The 14626-nt window shown below is 36.6% G+C and overlaps 1 protein-coding gene and 1 long non-coding RNA gene across 20 annotated transcripts; both read left to right on the top strand.

The window, feature by feature from the left end:
* The first annotated feature begins 3230 nt into the window (after positions 1-3230).
* LOC133714559 (serine carboxypeptidase-like 27) lies at positions 3231-7064 on the top strand. Of its 2 annotated transcripts, XM_062140693.1 has the most exons (9): positions 3235-4286; positions 4379-4474; positions 4648-4740; positions 4848-4933; positions 5070-5330; positions 5848-5975; positions 6058-6153; positions 6298-6403; positions 6535-7064. In XM_062140693.1, the coding sequence occupies exons 1-9, from the start codon at positions 3917-3919 to the stop codon at positions 6673-6675; spliced, it is 1377 nt and encodes a 458-aa protein (XP_061996677.1). In that variant the 5' UTR covers positions 3235-3916; the 3' UTR covers positions 6676-7064. The 2 variants fall into 2 exon arrangements, with proteins under 2 accessions (XP_061996678.1, XP_061996677.1); XM_062140694.1 differs by lacking the exon at positions 6058-6153 and having other exon boundaries at positions 3231-4286.
* A 2955-nt stretch (positions 7065-10019) lies between these two features.
* On the top strand, positions 10020-13997 carry LOC133714562 (uncharacterized). Of its 18 annotated transcripts, none has more exons than XR_009848710.1 (11): positions 10020-10230; positions 10742-10889; positions 11021-11155; positions 11406-11746; positions 11845-11889; positions 12042-12155; positions 12244-12310; positions 12446-12534; positions 12780-13102; positions 13276-13354; positions 13726-13997. It is a non-coding gene; the product is annotated as an uncharacterized LOC133714562 (long non-coding RNA). The 18 variants fall into 18 exon arrangements; XR_009848722.1 differs by lacking the exon at positions 10020-10230 and having other exon boundaries at positions 10267-10889; positions 11406-11518; positions 11633-11746; positions 11837-11889; XR_009848721.1 differs by lacking the exon at positions 10020-10230 and having other exon boundaries at positions 10267-10889; positions 11406-11518; positions 11618-11746; positions 11837-11889.
* Positions 13998-14626: the final 629 nt, after the last annotated feature.

Genomic DNA, 14626 nt, shown 5'->3' with positions numbered 1-14626 from the left:
AACGTAAAAAACAAAATTTCTTCCAAAAAAAAGTCAAAAAAAGAATTCTAAGTGACGTGGATATCTTTCTAGCCGTTAGATTACATTGAGGTCTCCTTCACGTAACTTCATGACTTACTCACTTTAGAGGAGCCGGATCCCTATATGTTGCTTCTTAACAATTCTCCTCAGTGATCATTAGCTGCATCTTTGTTTTTTTGTTTTTCGCCGTGCTCTATGTTATCCAATATTGTATAGTTTCATCGACATTCGATGTTTAGCCTACAAAGCCAAAACTCAGTTGAAAATTAAGCTGTTGACTCCAATGTGTATTATATCTAGTAGCCTAGTATAGGTTGAGAAGATCCTTCTTGATCAATTTCTCAATTTGTTCATTATTCATCACTGCGTTTTGCAGCGTCGTCACTCGTCAAGGAATAAAGAATGAAGTTTTCTAATATAGGATTGAATTCTAATATAGGATCTAATTTAGATTTTCATTAAGAAACTGTCATAAAACAGATTAGTGAATTTGTTTTTTCCTTCAAACACATAACTTAGTTTGATTCAGCCCACCTTCTTTTACAGTCCTGGTTCTGTCCCTGGTCGTCAAGGAATAAAGAATGAAGTTTTCTATGTGATACGAAATGAAAGAACAAGAAAGATATTTGCAGGAACTCATCATTCTGGATTTTATTAAGTCTCCTTTTTTGGTCCCTGGCAACTTCGTATTAGTTGGGTCAATTGCTTGTATTAGATTTCTAAAATGACTTTTTGTGTATTACATATTTTTCGTGAAAGTAATAAAATAGCTGATGTTTTGACGAATTATGGTACGACTTCTCCTAATATGGTATGGTGGGATATTTCTCCATCTTTTATTTTATTGCATTGTCAGAGTGACTAATTAGTGATCAATTTGGTATTTCTCAATATCGGTTACAATAGCTTATTTCTTTTTCGTTACTTTTGTAGGGAGATTTGGTTTAGTCCCCCTCCTAAGTTGCTACTTTTCTTCTTACTTTTTTAATAAATTCAAATAATGGGAAGGCCCTTATTTGCTTTAGCTAAAAAAAAAAGGTATCTCTTACACTACTAACACTGCACTTGGACAAAGATCTTTGTGCGACCTCATTGTACATATCAACACAAAGTGAAGAATTAAGATGTGAGGTTCAAACTTATGAAACCCTAAACCCTAAATGGTGAAAAATAACAAACGTATATTAAAAAACCAAAGACGAACATAATACAGTGTCAATTGAGTTGAGCTCACTTGAGAGTTAGAGTAATGCATATAAAACAGATAGCGATCAGAACTTCTTTGTTGTGTCACAACTTGTGAGAATCGTGCGGTACTAAATTTCCTATTTCCTACTTTGCCATTGAAAAACAAAAAGAAAATCTGACATGAAAGACGAGTCGAGCTTGAATGTGGAACCACGTTTGGTCCCTACTCCATACAATTTAAATTGAAATGCCATCATTTTCATGGTCTACTTTCCTATTTCCCCTAACATGGTAGGCCACTCTTACCAATTTCCAGACACTACTAGTCCACGAAGTACAAAAAACTCAAGTCCACCACTTGACTCTTCCACTAAGCCGCAACTGTTGAAATTGACTGCCATTAACACTACCAAATTCTAATGTAAATTCCCAAGTCAGTCACGTCGTATTCTTAAAATATGATCTTGAACTAGTGTATCAGAATCAGGGTTTTCATCAATGTAGGTGGCTTGGGATGTACTTGAAGCCTTGGAGTGAATCAGAGCAATGGAGTTTGAGAAAGTTGGAAGCTTGGAACTTTGTGGGTTTCTGGTAGGAAGAAAAAATTATTACTCCAGTTCAGTTCTTTTGGGGTGGTTATTTCTTGTTCAGCACAATTTGGGCAAGGACTGAAAAATCGAAACTTTCGGCGAAATTTCGTCTAAAATTTCGGTTTTTTAAGGGGTCGATATATCCGTAACATACCAAGCATATTTCGACCGAAATTTTGGAAATTTCCCGATATATTCGATATATCGCCGAAATTATGGATATTTCCGAAACATACCCAGTTTCTCAGAGAAACTTTCTCACGCCAACCCTCATTCTTGCAAGGTCAACTTTGACCTACCATTCTGCCATGCACGTCCACCACTCTGTCCACCACTCTTCCTTCAAAGTTCAATCAAGTGACAACTCATGGACACAATCTGAAGGACAATCTTCAAATGATTATGGTTATGGCCAAAGTCGAGCAATGCATGATCCCTACTATAACTACCAGCACCAAAACCCACAGCCAATCCCCCCGGACCCATATGGTTGGCATGTAAGTCAATACATGCAAAACTACAGAGGGGAGGTATCATTTAATGACTATTCTTCACAATACACTCAAGACTCTACATATAGAGATGATGAAGATAGTGAAAATTTTGTACCCCATAGGTCTTCTACGTGGTTCTAAGTTACTCATGTAATTCAAGATGTAATGTATGATATGTATAAAGAATGTATATAAGGCGTGATGGCCTAGCCTCCCATTGGGTTTCCAGCCATCAAAAAAAAATTAGACATTTATTTCAAAAAAATTCAGAGTTGTCGGCGATTCAGCATTTACCATTTTATGTTAAATTATAACAAATTACTATATAACAATGTTTATTCAAGGTTTTATTTTCATATATAGTAGACAACTGATAAAACAAACATATCCAAAAGTTTCACTTAAAATTTCCATATTTTTCTTCAAATTTCCATCATTTTTCTTGATTTTATATCGAAATCGATATATCCTCGATATTTTCGTCGAAATTTCCGTTTCCGGGACCATCGAAATTTCCTCGAAACTCGATATTTTGGTCCTTGAATTTGGGTAATGGGCATGTGCAGCTGACATGTAACATTAATAAATCACAGGGCTTCAATACCATCTTTCCCCAACCCAATTATTTCTGTCCAGTCAAATATAGAATCTACCATATTGAATTGTGGAAATTTCCTTGTAGATATTTTGAAAAGCTCAAATAGTTTAAAATATATAGTACAGAATTAGAACTGACAACCCATTGGTCCCATGTTCCAGAATCCAGAGGGTATGATATGATATCTCATATTTGTCAAAAGTGAAAAACAAAAGGTGAAAAGAAAAATGACTTAGACTCAGGGATAGTCAAGCCTAGCTCACCCGTTCATTCCTTCATCCCTGGACTGAACTTTACATGTGTATTGGGTCACCACTACACTACAAGACACCTTCAGATAACAAACCACTGCCACCCTGCAAATCTTCAACACTTGGCCTGTACTGCTCTTCATTACTTTATTTCTCTGTAAATTAATTTTCTTCGTCATTGTTTGCACCAATTATGTAAAGAAATCATAACCCAAAACCCCCCCAGCGCTTTTCCTTATCGGTTTTTAGTTAAGAAGATACATGGGAAAAAGGTCTTATGCTTTTTGGGTGCTAGATTCCATTGTTTGAAAATGTGATTTGCAGACTTGCAGACAAGCTTGAAAATTCAGAGCCCCATATTCCATTGTTTGAAAATGTGATTTGCAGACTTGCAGACAAGCTTGAAAATTCAAAGCCCCATGTGCAACACCCTGCCTATTTGGTCAATTTACTGAGGGAGGCAAAGTGGCAAACGCAAGAAAGAGAGAAGGAATTCCACGTTTTTTTGTGAATTTTAAACCACAGAAAACAACGCATCACAATCATTGGCATTCTATAAGAGAAAGGTCGAGTCTTCATAAATGTGAAGCACAGGAAGGTCTCAGTAGGTGATTCTTTGCAGACATATATTTTGGGATCTGGGTTTTATAGGTATAAGTGCCCTGTTCCAGAATTGTTTTGGGATTTGTGCTTCTGGGTTTCTTTTGAAGTTCTTGTAGTTGATCTATTGGTGGAGGACATACTTTATTTGAATTGTTAGTCTTCTGAGTTTTAATGGGTTACCAAAACCCACTATTTGCATCTCTTTGCATTTTGCTACTTTCATTTGGAGCTTGTTTTGCTTCTTCTATTCAAGATCAAGTGAGGGATAGGATAACACAGTTGCCAGGGCAGCCAGCCAATGTGGGGTTTCGTCAGTATTCTGGTTATGTCACTGCCAATGAGCAAGCTGGGAGAGCATTGTTTTACTGGTTGGTTGAGTCCCCAGCGCATCGTGAACCGGAGTCCAGACCGCTAGTGTTGTGGCTCGCTGGTGGTCCAGGTTGTTCTTCTGTTGGTCATGGATCAGCTCAAGAGATTGGACCTTTTCATATTAGACCTGATGGAGAGACCCTTTACATGAATCCATATGCTTGGAACAATTGTATGTGTAAACTTACGATGCATTTTCTCTTCATTAGCTCCTAATGTGCCAATACTTTTGAATTGTTCTAATTGATTTCCAAATTTATGCAGTGGCAAATTTGCTTTTCCTTGAATCTCCAGCTGGTGTTGGTTTTTCATACACGAATACGTCTTCAGATTTGTATACAGCTGGAGACCAGAGAACAGGTTGTTATTCACTTTTTAGTGTTTTTCAATGAAGTTATAGTTTTCCTCAATGTGTGAGGGACTTGCTTTTGGAATATTCATTGGTTGTCTCAACTTAGTTTCTTTGTTTACAACTTAGTTTATGGCATTCCTGATTTCCTTTTTTTGTGTTTCTGCGTGTCTTACATTTGTAGCTGAAGATGCGTATACATTTCTGGTCAATTGGTTTGAAAGGTTTCCTCAGTACAAGCACAGAGATTTCTACATTGCTGGAGAAAGTTATGCAGGTGCTGAATTACTCTACCTCTACCTAGTTTACCACTTTAACCCCTCCCTCTTCTAATTTCATTTATGCTCAGTTTTCCATTTTCCCTTTCTTTGATATCACTTTCAGGTCATTATGTTCCTCAACTGTCTCAATTGGTTTATGAGAGAAATAAGGGAATTCAGAATCCAGATATCAATTTTAAAGGGTTTATGGTAAGAATGAGTCTCTGGAATTGCAGTCATGTGCAAATGTAAAGTTATACTTTTAACGCATGCCCGATAGAATTTATAACGATGCCATTCAAATTTGGACCTCAATGTTATCTTGTTGATTATTTTTCTCTGCCAGGTAGGAAATGCTGTAACTGATGATTACCATGATCTTGTTGGCACATGGGAACACTGGTGGACACATGGTTTAATTTCTGATTCCACCTATCGTGAGCTGCGAGTCAAGTGTTACAATGTTTCCGCTAAGCATCCATCACTGGCTTGCTCGGAGGCCCTCGATGTAGCAGCGTCAGAGCAGGGAAACATTGACCCATTCAGCATTTACACCCGTCCTTGTAATAGTACTGCAGCACTAAAGCGCAACTTGAGGGGTCATTATGTAAGTTCTTATAACCCTTAATTTCCTTACTTGGTGTTAGATCTATCAGAACAGTTACCATTCTCTAATTGTAAATTTGTAAGTTGGGTGGTGCTGCACTTACATGCATCTCTTTGTGTGCCTTTCCACATGTATGATAGGCTTGCACTCGAAGAACTGTGTTACCTTAGCATGTATTATCAACCTATTTGCTAGGACACCACATGTAAAGTCTAACCAACCTTATAGGAGATGGAGAATTGATGATAAAGGAATAAGCAGTTTTAATTTCTTGGGACTTTAGTTTGTTGTCACTACGTGGGTGTGCTGGAGAATACCCTGCTTTGTAATAACCTAGTAAGTTAGAATTTTGTTCAAATTTTTTAGATATGATAATTTATCTACGTGGGTGTGCTTGACTTTAGTTTATTTCTAACTTAGCTAGCGCCAGTGTACTTGGAATTCTCTGAACTGCACCTTATTTCTTTAAAATCATTCAGAGGTCTGTGTAAGTTAATTTTAATCTTTTTAACTCCAGCCATGGATGTCCAGAGCATATGATCCATGCACTTTTCTGTATTCTGCAAAGTATTTTAACCATCCAGAAGTCCAAAAGGCACTCCATGCAAATGTAACTGGAGTTTCGTACCCGTGGACAACATGCAGGTGGGCTATTTGTTCTTGATTTTAACGGATTCTTTTGCATGTATTTGTATAGCATTGTTTAGATGAAGTGTATATTCTGCAGTGATGTTATTTATGGCAACTGGTCGGATTCTCCACTGTCTGTGCTTCCAATTTATCGAGAGCTCATTGCTGCGGGTCTCAAGATATGGGTATACAGGTAGCTTATGGGTGCATTTGTAGCTTTTTATAAATATGAGCTCTTGATCTGTACTCTCAAAACCTTTCAGTATTCACACCTCTTAGTTTTAGTGTTTTACTGTGCATCCTGTATGTGACATGGTTATTGATGAACTCTGTCCAGTGGAGATACTGATTCAGTGGTTCCTGTGACTGCCACGCGTTACTCCATAGACGCCCTTAAGTTACCGACCATCACCAATTGGTTCCCATGGTATGATACTGGCAAGGTGAGTGCTGTGTATGAGCATGCTCTTTACAATAAGAAACTTGAATGGCATTATGTTTTCGATCATAACTTCAGTCACCAAATCCTTTTGTAAAGGACTCAAATAATTTTTCATTCTGGTGTTATGTATAGGTTGGTGGCTGGAGCCAAATATACAAGGGGCTGACATTAGTCACCATTACCGGAGCTGGACATCAGGTCCCACTCCTTCGACCTCGAGAAGCTTTCATTGTTTTCAGATCATTTTTGGAGAACAAGCCCATGCCTAGTTAATTTTCATTTCCAATCTTATTCAAACATATTCTTGATGAATAAGCAGCACAAACACCTGGAACTTGCAACCATTTTTCATATACAAACGCCGTGAAGAAGGAAATGATAAAATAAGAGAAGTATTCATCTCGAATTCCTCTCCATTCTTGCTTGGAGCAGCGTCATTTTCATATTGTTCTGCAGTTGCTATCTGGCTATTGGGTAATGGATAGCATTCATGAGAAGGAAAGCTACTGATAAGTAAGAGCAATTGTACTATACATATATATAGATGGATTCCTCATATTAAAGAAACATTCTTTGGGTTTCAGTTTAGTAGAAGTGTTCTCATCAGTTATATTGTACTGGTATGTGCGACATATATATAGTCTTCTTCACAAGTTCTTAAACTTTTGCTCACATTTCCAAGTTAAGCATCTTGCAGCCTTCCTATATTTAAATCTTGCTAATATTTGTTTGCTCAAATTCCAATTTCTGATCACCATGATTATGCAGTAACTATAAGAAAAGGCCATAAAAGAAGTATAGGTTCCAAGAAAAGTCCATAGTTTTCGGAGGTTAGGATGCTTATGTTTCTTATTGTAAAGAACAAATCCAAAAGAAGCGAAGAAAAATTGTCTAGTGATAACACATTGTCTAAAATAAGGGCAACACCTCATTATACTTCCAAAGAAGGAATTCCATTTGAACATCTAATAATTAAGCTCGGGGAAAAACAGACCAAAATTGGTTGATGAACTAGATGGAACATACATCAAATGATCTCTCTTTTGTAGACAAAGATAAAAAGAATCGACAACTTAGTTACTAATCTAGTGGTATCTTTATCATAGAGAGAAAAAATGCAAATAAAACATACATGTGCGTTTATCGATCTTAAAGACTATGACACTTAAAGCTATAATAACGTTATTAAAGAAACAGGAAATTGTGAGATGAATCCTGATACTTAACAGAATGCAATAGGAATTATGCAAAACAGGCCTGTGTTTTACTTTGTTTGACCTAATACTTAATTAAGGCTCATACAGTCATACATATATGAAACTAGGAATAAGCACCCTAATTCTATAGGGCTTTACCCCATCACGTTGAGTCCTACACTGTAAACAGCGACTAGCTAGGCATTCAAGTCAAGTATCTTTGATTTATTAGAGGGCTTTTCCTTGTTGTTTTTACTCTATAAAAGTTTATTTTCACTGTAGGGAAGCATATATGGGCAAGGATGGTAGCTATAGGTCTACGTAAAATTTGAGATCGACCCCCGGCCCTGAGGTCTAAGAAGAAGGTTACTGATTGTTATGGATGATGGTCACCTTAAACCTAGCCTAAAGGAGCTGTAGGGAGACTCAAGAAGTCAGGAGTACGTCTAACTAGCTAGCTAACTAGTCCAGACTCCGAAACACTACCTGCCTTTCATTGTACCTTTCTTATTGTGTCTAATCAATACGTACGTACGGACGTAGTCATATAATCTCGATCTTTTATGTATGCACATGAGAAATAATACGAGATTGCTAATACGTCTTATACCTGCAATGATCTTGGTTTGATTTGATAATGAAAATTTTATCGATAAAAACATCTTATGTATGTTAATTGTTGAACCAACCTTTCACCTTTGTTATAGATGGACTACTTGCCCAGTTTAATTATCTTTTATTCCAAGACCCTCAAATGATGAACAATCACCGGCCACATCCACCACCTAGACTAATGAATCAGTGCAAATACCATTAGGTCTCCAAAGTGGACTATTCTCCAAGTAGTGAGCAAGTGTTAACTTATGAAAACCTCCAGGAATAATAATTGCAGAAAAGAATTGAAATCTTAGACATATCACAGTATGAATTACTGGAAAAGGAGATGGAAATATATATATATATATATATATATATCAGGGCCCCTTCTAGTGAGGGATTCATTTTTTTGGTATTTTCTAGGGATAGGGCATTAGACCAACTTTTTGATCATATTTTCACATCTCAACCGTTCAGTTTTTAGGTTCTAATGTATAGATCACTCCTGCAAATTTTCAGCAAATTTGATGATCGTTAAGGCATCCAAAACTGCAATTTACCATTATAAATACGAACGGTTCCGGTTCGACAGATTCGGTCCGTTCGTGTAAATTGCAAGGATGCCTTAACGATCACCGATTTGGCTGAAAATTTGCAGAAGTGATCTACACATTAGAACCTAAAAAATGAACGGTTGAGATGCCGAAATATAATAAAAAAGTTTGTCTAATGCCTATCCCTATAAAAAACCAAAAAAAGGGATCCCTTATTGGAAGGGCCCTGATATATATATATCAAGGCCCTTCTAGTGAGGGATCCCTTTTTTGGGTCTTTTATAGGGATAGGCCTTATACCAATTTTTCGATCATATTTTCACATCTTAACCGTTCAGGTTTTAGGTCCTAATGTATAGATCACTTCTGCAAATTTTCAGCCAATTTAATGATCGTTAAGGCATCCAAAACTGCAATTTACGATTATAAACACGAACGGTTCCTGTTCAACAGATTCGGTCCGTTCATGTAAATTGTAGTTTTGGATGCCTTAACGATCACCAATTTGGCTGAAAATTTGCAGAAGTGATCTATACATTAGGACCTAAAAACTGAACGGTTAAGATGTGAAAATATGATCTAAAAGTTGGTATAATGCCTATCCCTATAAAAGACCAAAAAAATGGATCCCTTAGTGGAAGCCCTCTCTCTCTCTATATATATATATATATATATATATGGAATTAATTAAAGGAGAAGCATATACATAGAATGTGTGCTTATGATCGATGTAGAATACTTGACAAAAAAGGCACTAGCTAGGAAGCTCCAGCATTCATGCAATTTCAAGGCTTCACCCTAATATATGCATGCTATCCGGCCCCTAGCTTGGTCCCTTACGCTTCATCTTCTTCTTTGAGCCTCGACCTTCATCTTCTTTCTTTGTTAATCGATCAAAGCTTGTTAGCAATTGTAGCTCGCATGAATTTCCAAACTTGCGGGGAGAGAGAGAGCGGATAGAGAGACACCTTGCCTGTGTTATAAATTGGCATATATATACACACGCACACCATCTAATGCTTTTTGGGACCATTTCCTCAAATCTCAGAAGCTGGCAGTTAATCCGAAATTCATATAAATCATATAAATGTCCCAACAAGTTTGATCATGACGACGTCCAAATTTACTATATACTAAAGCTCCTATACTGTTTATTTAACAGTGATTTGGCTCCAAGTGGTTGGACAATTTTGCCCTCACTTCAAAAAAAATTTCCCGCATAGTCGTCGGGTTTGGAACTCAGCCACTCACATCAATCAATAAAAAAGACAAGCTTCAAAGAAGCATTTCAGGTCCGGACAAAACGAACCTCCATGATGCTTCCAGAATTCACAACCACTGTTCAGATTGTGCCCTGAACTTTTTGGTATACAAATAAGATCTCCACTACTTTTCCATTTCGAGTAGCCTCTATCAACATCAGTCTCTCTCCGTCGCCGACATGAACAGCTCCCATCAACATCAGCATCATTCATAGCCTGGTAAGATTTTATACTGACAGAAGAGAATTAGCCCAATATAATAAGCACTTATTCAAATTGTTTGATCCAAGTTTTTGATTCAAAGGGCAGGAAACCATCTGATTCAAATTGTTTGATCAAGTTTTTGATTCGGTTTTTATTGCATTGGGAGATTATTCGGTTGCTTTTATTGTATCATTAATTTGTCCTTTTAGTCCGTTTGACAGCTTTGAAGATTTCAGTTTTGAAATTTTTTCTCTTTTACTGGTTCTGCTACTTTTGATATACTTTGGTTTCTGATTGGGTTTTTTTTTTTTTTTTTTTTGTTTGTCCTTATGGTTCATCGTCAATTGATATAGATCTTTACAGTTTAGAAACGACGTACGATGTACTTGATACTTGCTTGAAACGAATAATGTTCTGAAAACTGGGAAAGAAAAATAATAGTAGCGATTCATCAAAATTTAAGATAGAGAGGGTGAAGTCATGATCTAATCAGTCAATTGCACCATTATATTTGAGCATGTTGTAGGACCCTTTTCATAGTGCTGGGTGTTCAAACTGCCATCCACTTTGATTCTGGTTTCATGGTTGAACCAGATCTAAATGGCCGCCAGGTGTTCTGGTTATTAGGGGCTAGCGAAATCAGATCTCAAAATCATTTCTTCCAGACTATCAAGGTGACCCAGTTGCGAAATCAAATTGGAAAAGCAGTTCTAATTTTTAGTTAGTAGTATTGGTTTAGGGTTTTTTGTATTTGTGTTTGTTCTGAGTGTAACTTTCTCTGATTGCTTCTTCTTCTTATGTTCAGAAGAGTGTCGAAAGTTGAGGCTTTGAGGCGATACTGTCGTATTTGTCATTAAAAATTTTTCAGAAGAAAGAAAAACGATAGAAGCTCTTGCGTTGTTGGGATCGGGGGAAGAGAATAAGAGGTTTTTCCTCGGAGGTGATGTTTCATTGATGTCTGTGGTTTTGTGGTTTTGAATCGGTGAATTAGTTTGTGTATAGAATTGAAGAAACATAAATTATAAGTTACAAAGTAGACTAACTTCATCATGGTCGATTAGAAGGATGTTGGGGCATTTAGTAGCCTAACTTCATGTGGAATAGACATAACTTACAAAGTAGTAGACTAACCCAAAATGTCAAACAGATTTCATTTCATTTTGGCTCTAATAACGTGTTTCATTTTGCAGTCTTTATAAAAGGTCAAGCACTGAGATACAAAAGAGAAGTGGGCAACCGAGTCTGCGTTCCTTTTGGAAAAGGTACACAGCAATATTTTGATTTCTGAGATTGATTGGAACAAGTTAAGTATCGTTATCTTGATACCTTTGTTCTTTCCTTTTGTTAATTAAAGATCATCTAATTGAATTCTTTGTATATGAAACTTGATTTCATTTTGTAGTGTCTATTTTTGTAGCTTTTGAATAACTACAGGACCCAAACCTTTTTTGCAAAACTCAAAATTCAGAAGGTTTACAAGAGTTATCAAACCTGAAGAAACCTTGCAGATTGTGCTGTGGAGGCTGAGGAGGTATGGTAATTATTTTGTTACTTGCTTAGTATGCTTCAATTTAAGTTTGTTTTGATACAAAATTGTTTGACTAATCCGGCTATTTTCAAGTGGTTTAGGTGGAAATACAGATTAGATTCTCCACCTTAGACTGAAGAGCTATGGTAATTATCTAAGCACTTCATTATTATCTCTCAACATTGAAATTGTACTTGAATTTAGTTCTCTTCTATTGTTGTTGTTGTTCTTCTATTTTTTTGCCCTTCCCTTTTCATGGAAATTGTATGATTCATTTGGCTATTTTCAAATGGTTCAGGTGGAAATCTTTCGATTCTGCAGCTCTCAAGTACAGTTTATCTCATTCTCTGATGTTGAGTACCTGGAATCTGCCATTTTCCGGTGGGCAAAGGGTTAGGACTAGGCTGCAAAGGTTTGTTCTTTTTCTTATACATGCTTCTTTCTCATGTTTCCATAGTTTATTAGACATTCATTCTAATAATAACACTTTGTCATTTCAGATTCGAAAAGGTTTGTTTGAGGATGAGAAAGCACACAAAGTTAATTCTTCAACATTGGCTTGAAGCTGTAAGTTGACTAAGTTCACACTTTATCTATGACCTTTAATAAGCCCATATATTTCTTTTGAAGACCTATATTCCTTGCAATATAAAATATGCATGATCTAATATTAAGCCATTTACTTCTTGATGTGCTCTACAGATTGATCCACACCATCAGTATGGACACAATTTACACATGAACTACGATTTATGATTTAAAAGTGAGAGCAGCCAGCCTTTCTTCTACTGGTAAGCGATTGGCCGTAATCTTCATTTATTTTCACCATATAATGATCAAATACGTTGGTGAAACCTTTTCTGATGATAGATGTGATATTTGAGACTCACCGACCAATATGTATTTATTTTCACCATATAATGATCATATACTGCTTTGTGTTGTTTATATATTGCAAATTACTCTTTCCAATGCTATTGGTGATAAATAATGTTACCTCTGATTATTTTTGTGTGTCCTATGTATGATTATATAGACGGATACTCATCTGAATTGTGGGAAGGCACTACTGGAAATGCTATTATGTATTTATGTCCCCCTGCCATCATATGTTGCAAAAGACTTGGGACTATGTTCAAAAGCCGTGATGGGTCCTGCTGGAATCTGTTTGCTGTGTTTTTGAACATTTGGTGGAACTATGGGCTTATTTGGGAAGAGAAATGATTGAAGAATGTCACTGTGTTATGTTTGTGTACTGGTAGCTTCTTCTTCTTTTTGAGGCAAGCGACATTTTACATTGGAGGATCAGTGAGCAGCTTTCTTGCCTCCTCTAAGCTGAAATACATGCATTCATTTTAGGTATAGAAGCACCTCCCCTTCTTAGTCTTTTCATATAATCGTTCATAGAGCTGTATGAATAATTGAATCTTCTGATATTTCTTATGACTAAGAAATCATTGTTTTCACATGTTTTTCAAACTTGGTTCATATAGTATTCGTATCTAACAAATGCAAAACATTTTGGTTGGCAGGCCAATTCTTGAAAGTATCCCTTGCAGTATCTTAGAAGCTTTCTTTTGCACCACTGACTCTTTGTAAACATGAAACTTGGTAAGTTCTTATCAAAATCTTGCATTACACCAAGTTTTAGTTCTCATGTTTCTGTGTCTCTTGAAGTTCCATATATAAAAATTTAAGCCCTTCGCGGAGGTTTTGTTTAGGTAATCATCAAGTAACTGCCATTTTGGTGTAGTGATGATCCTAGCAACACCTCAACATGGCTTCCTTAGCGGCTTGCGTAGATCAACACCATTAGCCATCATGAAATCTTTCCACTCTCTCTATCTCAATGATATGTAGCTATAAATCACGTTTCCCCTCCATTCTCAACTGAAATCACATTTCCATTCTCTCTTTTATGTCGCTGTTAGTTTATGTTTTGTGATGACTTGCTATTGATCCTATTATGCTATGATTTACAGTGACAACCAGTTCTAGCCAACCTCAGCAGCGCACAACCAAGGACAGCTTCGAGGAGCTAATGTAAAAACTGTTGAATCAGAATAGAAATGTTATACATTTTTGTTCAGACGTTGGTTAGAATAGCAATTTTTTGAGAAATGTAAATAGACAAGGATGGTTACTGCACTGATTCTACTTAGAATTTCGAGTTTTGAAATATGTAAATATACACAACTGACTCATGAAATAAAACCAAATCCGCAGCATCGCACGGGAGAGGTTGCTAGTGTTACCTATTTTCGGAAGTAAAACTAACATTGTATGAAACTATGAATGCCATTTCCTTCCTAAATGTATATATGAATTAATGATCACTGACAAATTGTTAATTAGTATCTAATTGTACATTCACACTATAATTAATGCTTGACAGAAATGAAGCAAAACTGTGAGCCCAATCTGACTGGTTAATGTATGCAAGCTTCATATAATCATCTCTTCACAAAACTTCAAACCTAGACGCCACACTATGCCAACCTTCAGCGCCGGTCTCCGTCAGCGAGATCATTCCCTCCTGGCGATATTGATCCGTCAGCGGATGCGCATCACGAATTGACCCTAAAAATGCAATTAATAGCGTAGATTAAAGAAGTTATTCATGCTTCTATCTGTTGCTTCTTGACAATTCTTATCAGTGATCATTGACTGCATCTTTGTTTTTGTTGCCGGGCTTTATGTTATGCAATATTGTATAGTTTCATTGACATTTTTTGTTTAGCCGACGAAGCCAAAATTCAGTTGAACAATAGGCTGTTAGCTCTAATGTCATATCCAGTAGCATAGCATCGGTCGAGAAGACCCTTCTCGATCAATTTTTCAATTTGTCCAATATTCATCACTGCGTTTTGCAACGTGGTCAAG

Source organism: Rosa rugosa, chromosome 6 (assembly GCF_958449725.1).
Source record: "Rosa rugosa chromosome 6, drRosRugo1.1, whole genome shotgun sequence".
NCBI classification, from domain to species: Eukaryota; Viridiplantae; Streptophyta; class Magnoliopsida; order Rosales; family Rosaceae; genus Rosa; species Rosa rugosa.
This window is presented reverse-complemented; position numbering and strand designations above follow the sequence as displayed.